We start from the raw sequence: 22,030 nt of genomic DNA on the forward strand, positions 1-22,030 counted from the left end.
TTTGGCAATTCACATTCTTCATGCATATCGCCACTTACTGGGCAGAAAGGAGAATTTATGGGCTTAAATATTAATCTGTTTCTCACCCACACCTATCTTATACTGGAGATGTATGCATTCCTTTTATGCTGCCTTTATGTGCTTTTTTGAGCTTCAAAGTTCTGGACACTGTTGACTTGCATTGTATGGGCATACAGAGCAGATATATTCTTCTAAAAGTCTTTGTTTTCAGCAGAAGAATGTAAGTCATACACATCTGGAATGGCATGAGGGTGAGGAAATTATGAGACAATTTTCATTTTTGGGTGAAGTATTCCTTTAAGTGCTTATATTAATTTGTCCATACAAATGGTAAATTGTCTGCACTTATATAGCACTTTTTTAACCTTAGTGGTTTTCAAAGCGCTTTACTGGGACTCATTCACCCATTCGCACACACACTCACACACCAATGATGGCAGAGCTGCTATGCAAGGTGCTAGCCTGCCATTGGGAGCAACTTGGGGTTCAGTGTCTTGCCCAAGAACACTTCGGCATGTGGAGTCATGTGGGCCAGGAATCAAACCACCAACCCTGCGATTAGTGGCTGACCCGCTCTACCAACTGAGCCACTCCATACAAAAATGTGTTATTTGAGCTGTAAAGTTGTTTAAATCCTTTAGTGGTGGGACTTTGTTGTAGGCAGTTCTGGTAATGTATTACTAATGTAATTCCTGTGGATGGCTTTGTCTTCAAATTTTTTACATTCTTGCGTGTATTGTGTAAAGTTACTCTGTTTACTAGCTTCAAATGGTCATGACAGGAGTTGAAAGTTTGGTCCATATGATTTACTCTGGTAATTGACAGCATGTCACACAGAGAACATTCCTTTAATTTCAGACATTGCAGAGAAATCAGAGTGAAATACTCTTGGTGTGGTAAATTATTGACATAGATATATATGCAGTATGTGTGTGTGTGTTTTACCTCTGGCTTTGGCCCAGATGACACAGGCCTGTGTTCTGGACTACCAAAGAGAAGAAAGAGATGAGTTGAGAAAATTCCATCCATCAAAATGAAAAACATAAAAAAAAAAACCTGCGTCAACCATTGTGCATTATGTGTAAATATGTCTAGTCTCACCCGTCCCCACTGGCAGACAGTGCGCAGAATAATATAGTAGTCTCTTCCATTCTCAAGAGGAGCATTAAAAAAGTCCCCATACAGCTGCTGGTCTCCTACAGTGAAGTTCATTTCTGTGCCCAGACCTCTGAGCTGTATTTGGGCTGTGACGTACCCCCTGTCGCACCTCTCCTGAGAGAAGAACCGCGGACTGAGTGATGAGCTGCAATCAAACAGCAACACGCCCTCAACAGGTAACACAAACACCTGGTACATACTGAACACCCAGACAAACAAACACACACACACACATACACACACACACACACACACACACACACACACACACACACACACACACACACACACACACACACAAAGACATTGAAAGTTTTAATAGATTTAACTACCAATGGCCGATGATGAATTCAGCCAATACATGCCCAGGACACATTAACTGTTGATGACAAACACACGGGTCCTTACCATATTGAGTCAAGTGAATTGGTCGTTCTCCGTAATTTGAGAATGAGCAATGGAGCGTCTACTTCACTGTAATTGACCTCTGGTGTGGGGGGGACTAGCAGAGCACAGGAACTGTGATTATGTACAGTATATAAGCCAGCCGTAATCATTAGACATGCGTAGTGTTCAGACTCATATTACAGTAGTTTTGCTTTGGTTTTCAATAAGCAACACAATGGCACTCATGAATCCTACTACAATGGGAGTATTTGTGTCTTGAATGTTGTTCGCACAGTAACAGCTGTTTCGTTTTGTACCTGGTATGTTGGTATTTGCTGTAACTGTGGAGGTGGCTCGTGTCGATTCGGCTGTAATGGTTATGGTGTAGTTTGTAGCGGGCAAAAGATTTAAACACAGAACAGGCCTCAGTGCCGAGGAACTGAACAGCTTTTTTCTCCTGTCACTGAACAATCGGTCAAAGTCTCGCAGACCAATGATCATCACCTGCATAAGACATACACCTGTGTTTATGATTGAGACAAAGAGATATCCTTTCCAAAAGGGTACCGGTTAGAACAAAATAAAAGCACGGTTAATAACGTTCTTTTCAAAATGACAGTACTCTGCGCTAAGGGGTGGGTGAAATACCAATTGCGGTGTTGCCAGATCTCACAATAGAAATAAGCAACATGGTGTGGAAAAACAAGCCCAAAATAAGCCACTTGACTCACCAAAATAAGCTAAATTTAGCAAATAACTTTTCCCCTGTGTGGTGGATTTATCAGCACAGAAATCATAACAGCAAACAGTTAATTAACAATAAATAATAATAATTCAGTGAAGACTTTGTCACAACTGAAAAATGTACTTTTTACCTCCTTTTACCTTTTTCTTGTATCTGGATTAGCCGTGCATGTATATGTAGTAATTATGCATATGTAATGGTGGTCAGGTTATAGATAGCTGTGCAATGTGTATAAACCTCACTCTCCTGACCTCAGTAGGTGCACTAGTGACTGATGCTAGAGCCCTTAGCCTCCTTGTTAGTGCACTCGCCTCTCATGCCGGAGACGCCGATTCGAGTCCCGTATAGAGGAGGTAGAACAGGAGGGTCACAATGGTCCCGTAACCGGGATAGAAGTGAGGTTTAGGGGGTGAGTGTAACGGTGGCCAGCTGATAGATAGATGTGTATAAACCTCTCTCCTGACCTCAAGAGGTGCACTAGCGACTGACGCTAGAGGCTGTAGACTTTAGCCTCCTTGTTAGCGCACCCGCCTCCCATGCCGAAGACTCCGAATTGAGTCCTGTACGGAGGAGGTAGAACAGGAGCATCACAATGGTGCCGTGACCCGGATAGGAGTAAGGTTTAGGGGGTGAGTGTAACGGTGGCCAGCTGATAGATAGCTGTGCAATGTGTATAAACCTCACACTCCTGACCTCAAGAGGTGCACTAGTGACTGACGCTAGAGCCTTTAGCCTCCTTGTTAGTGCACCCGCCTCCCATGCCGGAGACGCCGATTCGAGCCCCGTACGGAAGAGGTAGAACAGGAGCGTCACAATGGTGCCGTGACCCGGATAGGAGTAAGGTTTAGGGGGTGAGTGTAACGGTGGCCAGCTGATAGATAGATGTGCCATGTGTATCAACCTCACACTCCTGACCTCAAGAGGTGCACTAGCGACTGACGCTAGAGCCTTTAGCCTCCTTATTAGTGTACCCGCCTCCCATGCCGGAGACGCAGGTTTGAGTACGTTTACATTTACATTAATGCATTTGGCAGACGCTTTTATCCAAAGCTTTTATCCAAAGCAAAGACTTACAGTGCACTTATTACAGGGACAATCCCCCTGAAGCAACCTGGAGTTAAGTGCCTTGCTCAAGGACTCAATGGTGGTGGCCGTGGGGATCGAACCAGCGACCTTCTAATTAACAGTTATGTGTTTTAGCCCACTACGCCACCAACACTCCGTTTGGAGTGGGTAGAACAGGAGCATCACACATAGTTGTTAAAAAGGTCTTCATTCACATAATATTACATCTACAATGGTGATGCAGCAGTTTCCTTCAGGATTTTAGCACGTTAACATTTTTTTATGTGGTGTAGTTAGTGGTGTGGTTAGAGTCATGGCAAAAAATTTACAGAACAAAATTAACTGGTTATAACTGGTTATCAGCATTTAAAAATAACGTTTTCACTCCAGAACAATTGAAAATCACTTTGTTCTGGTTTTCCGTTTACATTCTCCTAAAAATCTTGTTCGTTTTTGTTTTTTTAACTGTTTTTACTACCTAAGGAATACTCACAGTGTATTTCTCTCTATGTCCCTCATTTTCTGCGTTCCAGCTTAGACATCTTTCATTAATCACCACCAGATCATTAATTGTCAGCTTCAGCTCTGAATCACACAAAATCACACTATTTGTTACATTTAATCTTGGTTGCATTAGCAATGGCCATGAGAGAATAACCTTGAATAAAATACTAATTATTTTACAGATTTAGCACACTTCTTGTTTAATTTACCATATTGAAAAGCATGGGTGTGTACCTCTGCAGTGCAGGGTAGCGATCTGCCACTTTCCCTTGATGTCACACATTGAAATGTCACTTCCTGTGTGGCTGTAATATCCTGTAACACAGCGGTGGATGACTGCGGTATTGTTATCCCACACTACCTCTGTGTGTGGCAGCTCTGGTGGAGGACCACAGTGTGCTACAGAGACACAGACACAGACATGCTGAATGTGTGGATCTAACAAGTTCGTTTGTGACATGCACTCTTCACTTTGTTACTCTGTGAACATAAATAGAACTTGCCATATACCTGTTTTAATTATGACATTATATTTGCATCTTTAAAGCTGTAGGAATTCAGTTGTTTACCTGCACAAGATACAGATACTTTTTCCCATGTTCCATCTGATGTACATGTTGACATGTGTTTGTTCCCCTCCTCTTTGAGTCCATATTTACATTTGTACTGAACCACACTGCCCAGTGTAGATGTTTTATTCCAGTTTATTTCTGTTAGTGGGAATACTGGCGGAGGCCCACAGTTTATCTCTGTTCATTGAGACCACCAATAAAAGCATGTTAAAAATAAATATCACTGCAGCTTCATGTGTAAGCTTTTCCCCCTATTTAAACCCCGTAATTGATGACTTTAAAGAGATTGTTTCACACTGTGAGTACCTTCACATCTCATGTATATTTGGCTCCACTTTGCATTTGAGTTACACACTGACACATTTCCTTCGCCCTTACTGTGATATCCAGTTTCACACACATAGTGAGCCACCGAGCCCAGATTGGAGCTGTTGTTCCATAATAAAAATGAGTGAGGCTGTGAAGGTGGCACGCCACAGTCTACTTCTAAACAAACATACATACACAAACACACTGTACATTTGTATACATATCATAATCATAAAAAATACACAGGATTGGTAACAAGTATTTGGACACTTCAGTCAAAATGTATGTCAATGCATTTGATACAAAAATATCAAACCAAGTGACACAAGCACACTTTTCAAGCGAAACATTTTGCAAAAATACATTTGTTAAGTTTCAAATGTTTTCAGATGCTAATTGGTTTGATATTTAGCTATGTAATGCTATGACATTCATGATTGTTTTCACCCAAATTTCAACTTTTTTTCTTTTTGTTAAATGAAGGTGACTTAGAAATGTTTTACCTGGCCTTCATCATTTATTTTGGTACTTTGCAAATGTCTTATATGTATGGATTTGACCGTTTTAGCCATGTCCCAGGCCCAGAGTTTGAATACTAAACAATTCAAATCTATTATACATTTTAAAATGATTACATGTTTAAAACAAGGATAATCTAAATTTATATAATTAAAAACAAATTTTAAAATGTGTCATTGCCACACCAAACAATTTTGCCCCTAATAATATTTTTTCAAAAGTTAGTGTACAGTGGCAAGAAAAAGTATGTGAACCCTTTGGAATTACCTGCATTTATGTATAAATTTGTCTTAAAATCTGGTTTGATCTTCATGTAAGTTACAATAATGAACAAACACAAACTGTTTTAACTAATAACACACAAATTATTGTATGTTTCTTATTCATATCGAATACAACATTCAAACATCCAGAGTAGGTTGGAGTTTACTGTTCACAATAAGCATCGGCTGATATGGACCACGTCTTGATAAAAGATATCCGGAAAGGGTTACAAAGTTATCTTGAAGATAAATATCACATGTGAGCAGAACATTTTTATTGGTAATAATTTCCAATCAAGCTGTACTTTTGCCAAATTGTGCAAAAACATTTAAAAAATATGTAGGATGCATAAAATTCTAGCTATGAAATTAACATCGGCAAGACAAATTGATCTGTTTTTTTATTTCAAAAACTTGACATATAGTTCATTTTAGAAACGTCAAATAACGTGATGTCTATCCACCAGCATCATTTGCCACCAAAAAAAGTATATTAAAAACAATAACGTATTTTTTTCTTTATCACAATAATTACATAAATCTATTGTGACCCATGTACATGCACTGTTGGACATTGTTAGCAGACAAATTAGAAAAAAGAAAAAATGTGTCGAAAAAGTTTAAATGTGAATTTACTTCCTAGAAATCCAGTTGAAGAAACACCCTCATCATTTGTGTTGATTAAAAGAATATTCCGGGTTAAATACTGAAATGTTCAAATTACAGCATTTGTGGCTTAATGTTGATTGCCACAAAATATAATTTCAACTCATCCCTTCTTTTCTTTAAAAAAACTAAAAACTAAAAAAAAGCAGAAATTGAGGTGACAGTGAGGCACTTACAACAGAAGTGAATGGACCAATTTTTGGAGGGTTTAAAAGCGGAAATGTGATGCTTATAATTTTATACAGTGGTTTAAATCATAATTGTTTACAGTTATTTTAGAGATTTAGCATTTGTTAACATTTTCATGGCAACAAAGTTGTCTATAAATTTAGTTAAAAGGTTAGTAAGTGATTTTTTTTCACACTAAAATCACATTTACACACAAATTGTTTATGGCTGGTGGCTATTCTTTTGAAACAGTGAATATTTTAATGTTTACGGATTAGCCCCTATTCACTTCCATTATAAGTGCCTCACTGGAACTCAGAATTTAGCTTTTTTTAAAGAATTAAAATAATTTTTTGTGGTAATCAATATTATGCCACAAAAGCGGTCCATTGAGCTTAACTTGCATTGAACTGGGCATATTCCTTTAACTAAGTCCAAATACCTTTGGGAGCCACTGTTTATAATTTGAAGACAACATGTCAACAATAGAAAAGTGCAGTTTAAACAGTATAAAGATATACCTTGACACAGAAAATCAGACTGACTCCAGATTCCCTCTGAACTGCAAATTGACACATCACCGTTCCTAACATTATGAAATCCATCAATGCATTTATGAACCACTCTAGATCCAACTTTACTCTCTCCTGTCCATATCATAACTGAGAGGGGGAGAGAAGGGGGTACTCCACAGTCCACCTCTGAGAAACAACAAAAGCCTCTCTTTAGCTTACCACACTAAAGAAAACATCAGTTGATACATTTTGATAAAGAAGAATTATACACCGATCAGCCTCAACATTATAACCACCTGCTTAACATTGTGTAGGTCCCCCTCGTGCTTCCAAACCAGCTCCAACTCGCATCTCAGAACAGCATACTGAGATGATATACTTCTAACCACAATTGTACAGAGCGGTTATCTGAGTTACCGTAGACGTTGCCAGTTCAAACCATTCTGGCCATTCTCTGTTGACCTCTCTCATCAACAAGACGTTTCCATCCAACGATCATCCATGCGATTATCTAATCAGCCAATCATGTGGCAGCAGTGCAGTGCATAAAATCATTCAGATATGGGTCAGGAGCTTCAGTTAATGTTCACATCAACCATCAGAATGGGGAAATAAATGTATCTCAGTGATTTGGACGGTGGCATGATTGTTGGTGCCAGACGGGCTGGTTTGAGTATTTCTGTAACTGCTGATCTCCTGGGATTTTCACACACAACAGTCTCTAGAATTTACACTGAATGGTGCCAAAAACAAAAAAAAACATCCAGTGCGGGGCAGTTCTGTGGACGGAAATGCCTTGTTGATGAGAGAGGTCAACAGAGAATGGCCAGACTGTTTTGAACTGGTAAAGTCTACGGTAACTCAGATAACCGCTCTGTACAATTGTGGGAATGCTGTTCTGAGATGCGGGTTGGTGCTGTTTTGGCAACACGAGGGGGACCTACACAATTTTAGGCAGGTAGTTTTAATGTTGTGGCTGATCGGTGTATATACACAATTACCTTCGCACAACAGAGTTGGTTTTGTCCAGTAACCATTCTCAGCGCATACAGATATATTATTTCCTTGTTTAGGATAGTAACCGTGTTTGCAATGATATGTTACAGTGCTGTTAAATGTTACTTTGCCATTCCATATCTGTACAGTGAGGGGCAGTATAGCGGGCACCCCACATACAATCTCTGTTGAGAAGGATATGACATTTCAATGGTTATGTGCAAATCACTGCAGTAACATAAAGAGGATAACATTGCTTAGGATGAACATGCAATTTTAATAAATTCAGCTCTATTTACAGCATCTTTGGCATATTGTCGATTAACTCATAACAAGTTACAAGGGAAGTCTATGGGGCATGTTGATCAAAGAGTTTGAAAGCTGGAATGTGAAGCTCATATTCTTGTTCAAGCATTTTCATGAATTCTCCAGTAACTATGTTTGATGTTTGAGCTTTAATGTTGTCTAAGCAATCCTTTTAAAGTGGGACTACTTTTTGAAGTGGATGAACTTCTGATAACGTGTTAATAGCAAGTACAATCAATGGAAATGTGTAAATGCTTCTCGTTGCAACCCCTCAAAGTTCAATGCAAATCTACGCCCTTGATCTCAACATGTTTTGAACCAGGAATAACAGTTAGCCTTCAAAACAGTGTAACATTAGCATATTTTAAACACTTCTTCGCAGTGCTATAGACTTGCCTCCGTAGACTTCCACTGTAAACACGTTGTCCCTTATTTTTTCAAACTAAGAAACAAGTCACTGTTATTTTCTGTGGTAATCGACATCATGTCACAAGTGCTTTCAAAAGGGCTTCAAAAATGGAAAAATTCTTTGTACCTTCACAAGTATAATTTGGGTAACCCCATTGACCATCAGTTTTACACACCGACACATTTCCTGTATCCAAACTGTGATATCCAGTTTTACAGTCATACAGAGCCAAAGAACCAATCTTACTGACACCGTTCCAAAATAACACTGAGTTAGGCAGGACAGGAGGAGAACCGCATTGAATCTCTAAACAAACATAAACACAAACTCAGCAGAAATCATTTCACCGCTTATTTGTTTGAGATACAGGAGCAAATTTCTGTCGACATAGAAAACAGAGGCAGCTACCTTCACACAGGAAGTCAGGGTGGCTCCATGTCCCGTAAGCAGTACATATTGAGACATTCTCACGTCCACTATTATAAAACTGTGGATCACACACATACAGCACCACTGATCCCATTCGGGCGATGTTGTTCCAAATCATTTTTGCGTGTGGCAAAACATGAGGCTCACCACAGGTCAATTCTATGTAGAAATTGATCACATGACATAGTTTAGATAAGAGCAAAATTAGGGTACAATGGGGCTAAAATCCCTTCTTGTTAAAATGCTCCTTTGATATTATGTTCTCCCAAAACACTAAGTAAAAACAAAAACTATGTACACAGTATGTTCCTAAACACTAAAAACTACATATACAGTGCGTCACCACAATTGTACAGAGTGGTTATCTGAGTTACCGTAGACGTTGCCATTTCAAACCAGTCTGGCCATTCTCTGTTGACCTCTCTCATCAACAAGACATTTCCATCCAACGATCATCCATGCGATTATCTAATCAGCCAATCGTGTGGCAGCAGTGCAGTGCATAAAATCATTCAGATACGGGTCAGGAGCTTCAGTTAATGTTCACATCAACCATCAGAATGGAGAAATAAATTTGGACGGTGGCATGATTGTTGGTGCCAGACGGGCTGGTTTGAGTATTTCTGTAACTGCTGATCTCCTGGGATTTTCACACACAACAGTCTCTAGAATTTACACTGAATGGTGCCAAAAACAAAAAAAAAAATCCAGTGCGGGGCAGTTCTGTGGATGGAAATGCCTTGTTGATGAGAGAGGTCAACAGAGAATGGCCAGACTGTTTTGAACTGGTAAAGTCTACGGTAACTCAGATAACCGCTCTGTACAATTGTGGGAATGCTGTTCTGAGATGCGGGTTGGTGCTGTTTTGGCAACACGAGGGGACCTACACAATTTTAGGCAGGTAGTTTTAATGTTGTGGCTGATCGGGTGTATATACACAATTACCTTCGCACAACAGAGTTGGTTTTGTCCAGTAACCATTCTCAGCGCATACAGATATATTATTTCCTTGTTTAGGATAGTAACCGTGTTTGCAATGATATGTTACAGTGCTGTTAAATGTTACTTTGCCATTCCATATCTGTACAGTGAGGGGCAGTATAGCGGGCACCCCACATACAATCTCTGTTGAGAAGGATATGACATTTCAATGGTTATGTGCAAATCACTGCAGTAACATAAAGAGGATAACATTGCTTAGGATGAACATGCAATTTTAATAAATTCAGCTCTATTTACAGCATCTTTGGCATATTGTCGATTAACTCATAACAAGTTACAAGGGAAGTCTATGGGGCATGTTGATCAAAGAGTTTGAAAGCTGGAATGTGAAGCTCATATTCTTGTTCAAGCATTTTCATGAATTCTCCAGTAACTATGTTTGATGTTTGAGCTTTAATGTTGTCTAAGCAATCCTTTTAAAGTGGGACTACTTTTTGAAGTGGATGAACTTCTGATAACGTGTTAATAGCAAGTACAATCAATGGAAATGTGTAAATGCTTCTCGTTGCAACCCCCTCAAAGTTCAATGCAAATCTACGCCCTTGATCTCAACATGTTTTGAACCAGGAATAACAGTTAGCCTTCAAAACAGTGTAACATTAGCATATTTTAAACACTTCTTCGCAGTGCTATAGACTTGCCTCCGTAGACTTCCACTGTAAACACGTTGTCCCTTATTTTTTCAAACTAAGAAACAAGTCACTGTTATTTTCTGTGGTAATCGACATCATGTCACAAGTGCTTTCAAAAGGGCTTCAAAAATGGAAAAATTCTTTGTACCTTCACAAGTATAATTTGGGTAACCCCATTGACCATCAGTTTTACACACCGACACATTTCCTGTACCCAAACTGTGATATCCAGTTTTACAGTCATACAGAGCCAAAGAACCAATCTTACTGACACCGTTCCAAAATAACACTGAGTTAGGCAGGACAGGAGGAGAACCGCATTGAATCTCTAAACAAACATAAACACAAACTCAGCAGAAATCATTTCACCGCTTATTTGTTTGAGATACAGGAGCAAATTTCTGTCGACATAGAAAACAGAGGCAGCTACCTTCACACAGGAAGTCAGGGTGGCTCCATGTCCCGTAAGCAGTACATATTGAGACATTCTCACGTCCACTATTATAAAACTGTGGATCACACACATACAGCACCACTGATCCCATTCGGGCGATGTTGTTCCAAATCATTTTTGCGTGTGGCAAAACATGAGGCTCACCACAGGTCAATTCTATGTAGAAATTGATCACATGACATAGTTTAGATAAGAGCAAAATTAGGGTACAATGGGGCTAAAATCCCTTCTTGTTAAAATGCTCCTTTGATATTATGTTCTCCCAAAACACTAAGTAAAAACAAAAACTATGTACACAGTATGTTCCTAAACACTAAAAACTACATATACAGTACGTCACCACAATTGTACAGAGTGGTTATCTGAGTTACCGTAGACGTTGCCATTTCAAACCAGTCTGGCCATTCTCTGTTGACCTCTCTCATCAACAAGACATTTCCATCCAACGATCATCCATGCGATTATCTAATCAGCCAATCGTGTGGCAGCAGTGCAGTGCATAAAATCATTCAGATACGGGTCAGGAGCTTCAGTTAATGTTCACATCAACCATCAGAATGGAGAAATAAATTTGGACGGTGGCATGATTGTTGGTGCCAGATGTGCTGGTTTGAGTATTTCTGTAACTGCTGATCTCCTGGGATTTTCACACACAACAGTCTCTAGAATTTACACTGAATGGTGCCAAAAACAAAAAAAACATCCAGTGCGGGGCAGTTCTGTGGATGGAAATGCCTTGTTGATGAGAGAGGTCAACAGAGAATGGCCAGACTGTTTTGAACTGGTAAAGTCTACGGTAACTCAGATAACCGCTCTGTACAATTGTGGGAATGCTGTTCTGAGATGCGGGTTGGTGCTGTTTTGGCAACACGAGGGGGACCTACACAATTTAAGGCAGGTAGTTTTAATGTTGTGGCTGATCGGTGTATATACACAATTACCTTCGCACAACAGAGTTGGTTTTGTCCAGTAACCATTCTCAGCACATACAGATATATTATTTCCTTGTTTAGGATAGTAACCGTGTTTGCAATGATATGTTACAGTGCTGTTAAATGTTACTTTGCCATTCCATATCTGTACAGTGAGGGGCAGTATAGCGGGCACCCCACATACAATCTCTGTTGAGAAGGATATGACATTTCAATGGTTATGTGCAAATCACTGCAGTAACATAAAGAGGATAACATTGCTTAGGATGAACATGCAATTTTAATAAATTCAGCTCTATTTACAGCATCTTTGGCATATTGTCGATTAACTCATAACAAGTTACAAGGGAAGTCTATGGGGCATGTTGATCAAAGAGTTTGAAAGCTGGAATGTGAAGCTCATATTCTTGTTCAAGCATTTTCATGAATTCTCCAGTAACTATGTTTGATGTTTGAGCTTTAATGTTGTCTAAGCAATCCTTTTAAAGTGGGACTACTTTTTGAAGTGGATGAACTTCTGATAACGTGTTAATAGCAAGTACAATCAATGGAAATGTGTAAATGCTTCTCGTTGCAACCCCCTCAAAGTTCAATGCAAATCTACGCCCTTGATCGCAACATGTTTTGAACCAGGAATAACAGTTAGCCTTCAAAACAGTGTAACATTAGCATATTTTAAACACTTCTTCGCAGTGCTATAGACTTGCCTCCGTAGACTTCCACTGTAAACACGTTGTCCCTTATTTTTTCAAACTAAGAAACAAGTCACTGTTATTTTCTGTGGTAATCGACATCATGTCACAAGTGCTTTCAAAAGGGCTTCAAAAATGGAAAAATTCTTTGTACCTTCACAAGTATAATTTGGGTAACCCCATTGACCATCAGTTTTACACACCGACACATTTCCTGTATCCAAACTGTGATATCCAGTTTTACAGTCATACAGAGCCAAAGAACCAATCTTACTGACACCGTTCCAAAATAACACTGAGTTAGGCAGGACAGGAGGAGAACCGCATTGAATCTCTAAACAAACATAAACACAAACTCAGCAGAAATCATTTCACCGCTTATTTGTTTGAGATACAGGAGCAAATTTCTGTCGACATAGAAAACAGAGGCAGCTACCTTCACACAGGAAGTCAGGGTGGCTCCATGTCCCGTAAGCAGTACATATTGAGACATTCTCACGTCCACTATTATAAAACTGTGGATCACACACATACAGCACCACTGATCCCATTCGGGCGATGTTGTTCCAAATCATTTTTGCGTGTGGCAAAACATGAGGCTCACCACAGGTCAATTCTATGTAGAAATTGATCACATGACATAGTTTAGATACGAGCAAAATTAGGGTACAATGGGGCTAAAATCCCTGCTTGTTAAAATGCTCCTTTGATTTAATATTCTTCCAAAACACTAAATAAAAACAAAAACTACATACATACTGGTCTAATCTTAATGGAGATTAATTTGTTTATTGAATACTTGAGATATTATTAAATGCCAAATGTGTTTGAAATTAACAGAAAATCTTCCACTCTTTTAATTTGAGTTAGCATATCTTAATTTGTTACTCAAATAAGAGGTTTGCTGTCTTAAATATTTTTGCATTAGTTGACAAATTTTTCCCTATAACTATTGCCCCTACATCTACATGATATCACTATAATACCCCCCAGGGGCCTTTTATCCCAGGTGTGTGAGCCTTTCACCACCTTTTTTAAAAAAAAACTTAATTTTAATCTAAACAAACTTCTGTTATTATTTCTTTTAACACAAATTATGTTGCCCCATCAAAAATATTGTGGCAGGGTTGGAGGGCGGGGCCGGGTAGTGATCCTACACACCCGGTCCCTTATTAGGCTAATCAAGCCTCCCGAGAGGGATAAAGGTCGACTGCAGAGGATCGTGCGGGAGAGAGAGATCGCTTACGGACATGTGATTATCACTTGATTAACATAATACGGGACCGGGTGTGTAGGATCACTACCCGGCCCCGCCCTCCGCCCTGCCACAAAGATATTCCAAAAAAGAATAATATTTGTCTATCTTGAAACATTTTGTGACCAGAAAAAAAGCAAATTTTCCTTAAGGTGTGCCTTTAGCCCTGTTGTACCCTATATCAGCTGTCATGTGTAAGCCTGTGTTTCATAAGTCAGTCAAACTTATTAGATTTTATTTAGAGGGTTGTTTCGATTGTCAGCAAATCTTTTATGTGCAAATAAATTCATTGTAAAAGCATTTCACAGTCCAAAAAATTCTCAATGCACCACAATCAAATCCTGCCCTATATTTTTTTGCTCTTTGGATGTAAATGGGTTGTAAACTATATTTAATGTTGCAATGCAATACACTAAATAGAAGATCGGGCAAATACTGTAACATAAACATTACCTTTACAGACCAGTTTGGGTCCATGCCACTTTCCGTCTAGACCACAGGCTGCGGAATTATCTCCTGTTTTCCACTGAAATCCCTCCATGCAGTCATAATGGATTTCACTGCTGTAGTGTGTGAGGGTGGGGGAGATCTGCTTGGTGTGGGGGACTGATGGAGGAGATCCACAGTCTATCACTATTCGAAACAAACACACACACACACACACACACACACACACACACACACACACACACACACACACACACACACACACACACACACACACAAACACACACCCACCAGCAGGACCTTTGTTTGTATACTGTACATAAAGCTTTACAGTTCTGATTGATTTTGTTAAAAAAGTCATACAAAATATGTCAAAGTACATGTAATAATAGAAAATAACAATAGCAACTACAAGTTTCATTTTCTGAGATATGCGAGTGGTGTTTGCCTGTGCAAAACTCACTATTACAATGTTGGTCAAATTATTTCCACAACAAGCTCAGTAATTGCAAAGCCAATGCTAAAGTGTCCTGGGTCGTTGCTTGGGCATTGCTAAGCAGTAACTAGCTGGTTAGTAAGTTATTTTGTGTGATTGCTAGGGTGATATTAGGCTGTTGCTAAGGTGTTCTTGGTGTTTGTTAGGGCGATGCTAGGTGGTCCTGTGGAAGATTGGTTGGGCATTCCCAGAGAATATTTAGTAGAGAATGGCCACTTCTATTAAAAGGAATGGGAGAAATTGGAATGCCAAATGGTCAATGGATGTAGAAAGAAAGTCCTGCCTCACAGGTAAAAGAGCCAATCACCTTTTAGATACAGATATCGCCAGTCAATAAACTCGAGTCAATAATGCATGCGCATTAGCTATACAAGCTGGGAAAATTAAATTTTTTAGCATAATCCGAGATAAAGACGCACAAATTAAAATGCCAGTGCTGTCATATTTTACAGCTGAATTCAAATATGTTCTTTGATCGTAATCTTGACCAAACGTTTTGAAGATGTTGGTCTTTTCCCATTCAAGTAGATAGGAGATATACATTTATGCTGCTATTTTACATAAAAAATAGATACCCATTTCAAAGATGGCCACTGAGTGGACTGACTTGCTAAAAACCTTTGGCATTACTAAGCGGTTGCTATGGTGATATGACTGGATGCTTGGGAATTATTCTTGCTTTCTTACTGGCCCAAGTCAAAAGAGACCCAAGTCACCTCCAAGTCTCTATGGGTAAATTCATATTTCCAATCATTAAGAAAATTATAGCACATCCATGTCCTAAGCAAGCACCAGTAATCATTTCTTGAAACCCAGTAGCTGATTCTTTTAGATATGCAGTAGGACATTTGAATGAAAAGTTCAAAGTGTTTTTCTAAAGAGGTTGTGAACAGACGCAAAGCTAAACAATACAGCAAATAGAGATTCTGTACTTACAATGGGCAATTGCTCCATTCTTACCTTTGCAGAAAGCTGCATCCCGGTTTGGATTAAATGGTTCTGATCCATTGTGGACCGTGTAACCCATCTGACAGGAGCAGGTGAAATCTCCATCTGTGTTCTGACAGAGGGCTCCTTCACCACAGATGCCCTGAACATTGCACTCATCTATATCTGAAAACAACATCGTCATAGAGTGAGACAACCGACTGCCTGTTGAACCTACTGAAATCACTGTCAAAGAATCTATAGCAGGGGTTTCTTAACATTCAGCTATACAAAAAATGATTTCTTCAAAGGGTCACGTCATGACGATTTACATTTTCCTTTAAGAGGTCATTGTACTATAAAAACACAGTAAGTTTCAGAACTTAAAACTTCTTCTCCGGTCTAAACAGAGTAGTTATCTTTTACATTTACATTTATGCATTTGGCAGATGCTTTTATCCAAAGGGACTTACAGTGCACTTATTACAGGGACAATCCCCCCGGAGCAACCTGGAGTTAAGTGCCTTGCTCAAGGACACAATGGTGGTGGCTGTGGGGATCGAACCAGCAACCTTCTGATTACTAGTTATGTGGTTTAGCCCACTACGCCACCACCACTCCTTTTAAGGATATTTTACTATGAGCTTAGTCCAAAGAACAGCAGAACAGCTGCTATTTTAATGCCATGAGAACATAACAGGCACAGTGATAAACATTAAATAATGTAAATTAAGATAAAAAACATAAGCAGAATGGGTTTATGTTTGCAGTACAAAGGGCTCATGAACTATTTACTTTTAAGTATTTAATTTCCGTGCCTGTGTAGCTCAGAAAGCAAAGACGCTGACTACCAAGCCTGGAATCGTGAGTTCGGAACCAGGGTGTGCTGAGCGACTCCAAATTGGCTTCCAAAACAACCAATTGGCCTGGTTGATAGGGTGGGTAGAGTCACGTGAGTTAACTTCCACACGGTTGCTATAAGGTGGTTCTCACTCTTGGTGAGGCACGTGAAGTTGTTTGTGGATGCTGCGGTGAATAGCGTGAGCCTCCACACAAGCTAGGTCTCCGCGGTAACACGCTCAGCAAGCCATGTGATAAGATGCATGGGCTGACTGTCTCAGAAGCAGAGGCAACTGAAATTCGTCACCTCCATGAGAAACCATATTGCATTGGGAATTGGGCATATCAAATTGGGGAGACATTTTCGGGGAGTGTACCAGCTGCACGTCAATGCAGGTGTTTGGCAGTTGATTAACGCCACCAATGCGCTGGATTGGGCAGCTGCAGCGACTCTGGAAAAATGACAGAAAACTCTTAGCTCTTTGTTTAAACGTTTTCATCACAGTCTGAAGAAAGGTAAATGGACCACTCTTCGTAAAAAAACTTTCAGATTGTCAGCACACGATTTGTCGGATTCGGTAAGAATTGTGCCATCAGATACCATTGTTCCCATTAAAAAGCTTTAGGGACTTGATTTGAGCAGGCCTTAACTCTACCTTTGTGACTAATTTCACTGTAGTCAGCTTTATCTAGCATTATTTCATCAACATATCTTGTATGGGGTGTTAGCGCTGCGAAGATGTTAGCCAATCATAACACAGTGCGTGTGTGTGTTGAAATCTTAAAGGGAAAGTACACAGAAACCAAGCGTTTCAAACAGAGGACAAGAGACAGGGTAAATAAAAATTGTGTAATATTATATTATGACTTTTTTGAACAAAAAACACTTTACTAACATGATAACTGAGCCTCAAGGAAATTACCAAATAAATTTAAAAAAAAAAAGCATTACAGGACCCCTTTAACTTTGAGCATTTCTTATTCATTAATGAATGAATAGTTATTTTGAGCACTTGCATGAGTCAGATCAGCAACCATATAAAAGCTAGTTAAATTTACATTTATGCATTTGATGCTTTTATCCAAAGGGACTTACAGAGCCCTTATTACAGGGACAATCTCCCCAGAGCAACCTGGAGTTAAGTGCCTTGCTCAAGGACACAATGGTGGTGGCTGTGGGGCTCCAACCAGCGACCTTCTGATTAACAGTTATGTGCTTTAGCCCACTACGCCACCACCACTCCAATGGAGAAGGTCCCATCGTGGGAGCTGCCATGTTAGGATCACATGACCAGTCAAATACCACTCGCTTAATCTCAGTAACCATCCTGTTATTTGACACTTTCACTCATTGTTTAAAGTAATCATGGCTGACTGTGAATACTACATTTCTACAATGGCATCTGAAACTGAAAACTATTGATTTTAAATGACGCTGCATCCAAGCCGCTATGTGTCAGTCCAAGATGACACAAAGACCAAAGTTACTGAGTGCACCTTTAATTAGAAAGCCCATAGATGCCCACAGACATAAAAAGGATAAAAGGTTTCATTCTAGGGATCATGTGCATTTTCCCCAACATGCATTGTGATTTTTATTGCTAATTACTTTCATTCAGTTATACTGTGAAAGAAACAAATGCTAAGGTGTTCTGAGAGGTTGATAGACGGTTGCTGAAGCCGGTGTTACACTAGCCAAATTAGTTTTTATGATTTTAAGGCATAACCTTCATTTACATAACTGCGAACCAGTAAGTGAGAGATGGTGCTCTTGACTGTCGGGACTCCCTGCTGAGTTAATGGCTCTGAGAACTGAGAAAGCAAATCAAACCTGTTAGAAAAAGATTCTTCTGCCTGTTCTTGTGCGGTCTTGTCAAGTGACCAATTAACTTGTTTTACTAAAGAACTGACAAGACATCTTGCGGATCTGAACGTTTTCAACAGCGATCGCACTCACAGCCTCATATCATCACGAACGGCGATTGTAATAGTGATTCAGTCATCAAGCATTTTTCTGAAGTCCTTCTGCACTACAATGACAAATAAAATCAGAAAGCGGAGGCTGAAATGTCTGTTTTTGCTGAACACAAATCATTTTCTTACTGAACGATGCATATGGAAATATGTATTCTACGGCAAGCCTTGAGGGGATAAATACACAATTACACACATTCAGAAGGTAAAGTTACTCTTTGAATCGCATCTTAAATCACTCACAATTGTTTATTTTTACACGGTCCTCCTGTTGTTATTTCGTTGAGCTCAACATGACAGGAAATTGGAGAGAGAGTCGATGTGTCTGTTACCCTTCAACCATTCTATATCGGCAAGTGTGTCATGTGACTGTAGATTGCAAGATCTCTGCAAAACAGGTAAGTGTGACACCATTGACCAAAATAGAGTTTTTTAGAGTCGGCTAGTGTGACGCCAACTTAAGGTGTCCCGGTTGGTTGTTTGGGCATTACCAAGCAGTTGCTAAGGTGTTTTGAGTGGTTGCTAGGACATTGCTAAGTGGTTGAAGAGTGTTCTGGGGGATTGTTAGGCGAGTGCCAAGGAGTTGTTAACCAGTGTTTTTCTGTGTGTTTCACCACATTCACTTACCCCAAGTCACTTTTGACATTGTTGAGCAACAATTGCTTACAAAATGTCGTTGCTATTTAGGATATTTCCCTTGCCACACAGTTCACGCCTATTTTGCAACATGTCCACACCTCTGTGTGTGAAAACCACTGCTCTATTTTGCCACTCGGTAATTACTAAATCAATAAATATTCAAAATTCGTAACTTTTATCATTTCTTTTAGCTCTGCAAAGAATAATTTCTAAACGTTTAGAATATATACACACATTTAAAAATTACAATATTTACATTTCGAGAATACGGACCAAAACATTGATGACTTATCCTGCACTTGATTTTTGTCCAGTCAAATGAAAACTCACCATGGCAGTATGTTCCATCGTTGGGTATGAATGTAGCCATGTGATTGGACGGGGTGTACCCTTTAAGACAGGTACAGTAATAGCTGCCGTATGTATTGTGACATCGAGTATGATCTCCACAGATATTACCCAGTTGACACTCATCTTTATCTATAACACCAGGACAAAATAAAAACAGAATCTTAAAAATAGTCATTCAAAAAGCCCTAGATATCCAGATATGATAGTATTCAATTAAGGTTCATCAAACCTTCACAGTAAGTCCTCCCATTGCCTACAAATCCATAAATGCAGTTGCACACTTTCCCTCCCGATCCATCAGTTTTATCATCACAGGTGGCATTTTGATGGCAAGAGCCGCATACATCCACTGTGTCTGTTATAACTGAGGTGAATAGAGAAAACTTTGATGAACTTGTCATATTCTTAAATAAAAGCATACAGACGAGTTTAATTTTGATTTACGGTTCACATCCTCAAAAATAAAGAAAATATTTAATATCTTCCATCACTTATCACACCAAAATAAATTTATATAAAGTTAGAAATTATGTTTTGAAGTATTTTTGAACCATTAGTATTTTTTGCATTGTGGCATTGTTGTTATTATTATTATTATTAATTTGAAAATTAAGTATTGTGAATTTTCACAATTCTCTATTCGACAATTTGCATTACCGTAATGCAACAACAAATCTCATTCTAATTACCATACTGAAAAAAATCTCATTCTCATCACTGTTATGCAAAAATAATAAATTGATAAATTTTTAAGGTATTTATACATCATGAAATAATAATTATAGCTTATTTACATTTAAAATAAATCAGAAAAAAAGCACTGAAATACAGTAAAACAGAGTAAAGAGCAAAAATAAGAATAGCAATATTGAATTCTGGGAATTGCCAAAAAAAATAATAAAAATAAAAAATACAAACTCAAAAGTGACAAATCTGGAAACATTACGGTAATGACACTTTGGGGGGTAAATGTGCTTAATTGTCTGAAAATGAAGTCATATAGCAGACATTTGTTTATATAAAATAATTAAAAAAAATACACTTCATTTTCTATATACTATATTGATTTTGGTGTGAAATGTTTCCATGTTTTTTTGTAAAATGTTCCCTAATATATCTTTGATACTCACCTTTAAGAGCACTTTGAATCAGAAAGAAGCACCATGCCACTCTTATGTCTGTCATTGCTGTTTTTCTCTCTTCTGTTCCCACAAACTCACAATATCACAACGTTTCTCATCCACTTTTCTCCTAATTTCCCCTTAAGGTCCCTCCTACTCCATTCTGAACTCTGCTGATAGCAATGAATGAGCAGAGCACAGAAAGGTTAGTTAAGATCAAGCACTTCTCCAGCTTTCTGAAGGACTTAGTGGTCTGTGTGGTTTATATTGAATGTCTATATCATCGTCAGTTTTGACAATATTCAGTTAAATGTCACTCTGTGTAAGAAGGAACCTACTACAACTGTTCATTCTTAAGCCACAGAAATTGCACCATCACTGGCCACATGCTGATTATGGCTATTTTTGGCTGCTATATGTAAAGCTGCCAAACTGCTCTGTGAATACACCCATGGTTAACTTCCGCTGATGTACTATCTCTAAAAAACCTTCATGTTATCTAAATGTCACATTGTTTAAGGTTTGCTTCAAACTGATCTTGCGTTCAAATTTGAATTCGGATTTGTCGTAGATTGAATTCAGTGTCTTACCTTTCAGAGGTGTAGTTCAGGTCTACATATTTCTGAAGTACAAAAGAATAACATTATAATTCATATTTTTTAAAGTCACATTAACGTTGCTCTAAAAGTTTGAATTTCTTTCCGAATGTCTTACCTTTTAGACGTGTGGTTGGTCTACATGTCTGATTCAGAAACGTATTGTGAAAAAGCTGTTTTAAAAATGTCACATTACAATTGTTCTCAATAACGACGAGGTGACATCTTATCCTTTGCAAATTAAACTAAAAGTCCAAGCAAATATACATATTTGCATATGAGTGTACAAGCGTGTACAAGTGTGCGATGCATACATAGCACCAGCTTTGGTGGGTGGTGAGTTTACCCAGTTTGTGAGTGATAGATAAGAGATTTCTGCCCTATCACCCGCTCCACACACACCCCACACATACACTGCAACCCCTCCTAACAAAACACACCCTCACTTAACTAATTCGGAAACTTACACTTAGATGTGATGTCACTTCCTACCACAAATGTGACCCAAAATACAGCAGAGAAACAAGAGTTGCTGTGTTGTTGAATATGTTGCTGTGAACATATGCACTGCTTTATTTAAATATAAAAGAAGACACTGCTATAGTTTCTGTAACATTAAAGAATATCCTAAATTAAATGG

At 38.8% G+C, this 22,030-nt stretch overlaps 1 protein-coding gene across 9 annotated transcripts in view; it reads right to left on the minus strand.

The window, feature by feature from the left end:
- susd1 (sushi domain containing 1) overlaps positions 1 to 21,724 on the minus strand; it is a 22,460-nt gene extending 736 nt beyond the window's left edge. The window contains exons 1-25 of one of the 9 annotated variants that reach the window (XM_052095133.1): positions 21,509 to 21,724; positions 21,385 to 21,416; positions 20,804 to 20,964; positions 19,903 to 20,037; positions 19,653 to 19,802; positions 15,903 to 16,055; positions 14,453 to 14,632; positions 13,181 to 13,360; positions 12,899 to 13,078; positions 12,062 to 12,241; positions 11,097 to 11,276; positions 10,815 to 10,994; positions 9,978 to 10,157; positions 9,012 to 9,191; positions 8,730 to 8,909; positions 7,894 to 8,073; positions 6,899 to 7,078; positions 4,759 to 4,938; positions 4,450 to 4,629; positions 4,115 to 4,279; positions 3,870 to 3,961; positions 1,884 to 2,070; positions 1,588 to 1,681; positions 1,123 to 1,378; positions 967 to 1,006 (exon numbers count right to left, since the gene is read on the minus strand). In XM_052095133.1, the coding sequence (XP_051951093.1) occupies positions 967 to 1,006; positions 1,123 to 1,378; positions 1,588 to 1,681; positions 1,884 to 2,070; positions 3,870 to 3,961; positions 4,115 to 4,279; positions 4,450 to 4,629; positions 4,759 to 4,938; positions 6,899 to 7,078; positions 7,894 to 8,073; positions 8,730 to 8,909; positions 9,012 to 9,191; positions 9,978 to 10,157; positions 10,815 to 10,994; positions 11,097 to 11,276; positions 12,062 to 12,241; positions 12,899 to 13,078; positions 13,181 to 13,360; positions 14,453 to 14,632; positions 15,903 to 16,055; positions 19,653 to 19,802; positions 19,903 to 20,037; positions 20,804 to 20,858 (3,667 nt within the window). In that variant the 5' untranslated portion in view covers positions 20,859 to 20,964; positions 21,385 to 21,416; positions 21,509 to 21,724. Of the gene's footprint in view, positions 1 to 966; positions 1,007 to 1,122; positions 1,379 to 1,587; positions 1,682 to 1,883; positions 2,071 to 3,869; positions 3,962 to 4,114; positions 4,280 to 4,449; positions 4,630 to 4,758; positions 4,939 to 6,898; positions 7,079 to 7,893; positions 8,074 to 8,729; positions 8,910 to 9,011; positions 9,192 to 9,977; positions 10,158 to 10,814; positions 10,995 to 11,096; positions 11,277 to 12,061; positions 12,242 to 12,898; positions 13,079 to 13,180; positions 13,361 to 14,452; positions 14,633 to 15,902; positions 16,056 to 19,652; positions 19,803 to 19,902; positions 20,038 to 20,803; positions 20,968 to 21,384; positions 21,417 to 21,508 lie in introns of all 9 variants that reach the window. The other 8 variants (XM_052095141.1, XM_052095194.1, XM_052095184.1 and 5 more) reach the window with 8 other exon arrangements.
- Positions 21,725 to 22,030: the final 306 nt, after the last annotated feature.

This window comes from Xyrauchen texanus, chromosome 3 (genome assembly GCF_025860055.1).
Source record: "Xyrauchen texanus isolate HMW12.3.18 chromosome 3, RBS_HiC_50CHRs, whole genome shotgun sequence".
Taxonomy (NCBI): Eukaryota; Metazoa; Chordata; class Actinopteri; order Cypriniformes; family Catostomidae; genus Xyrauchen; species Xyrauchen texanus.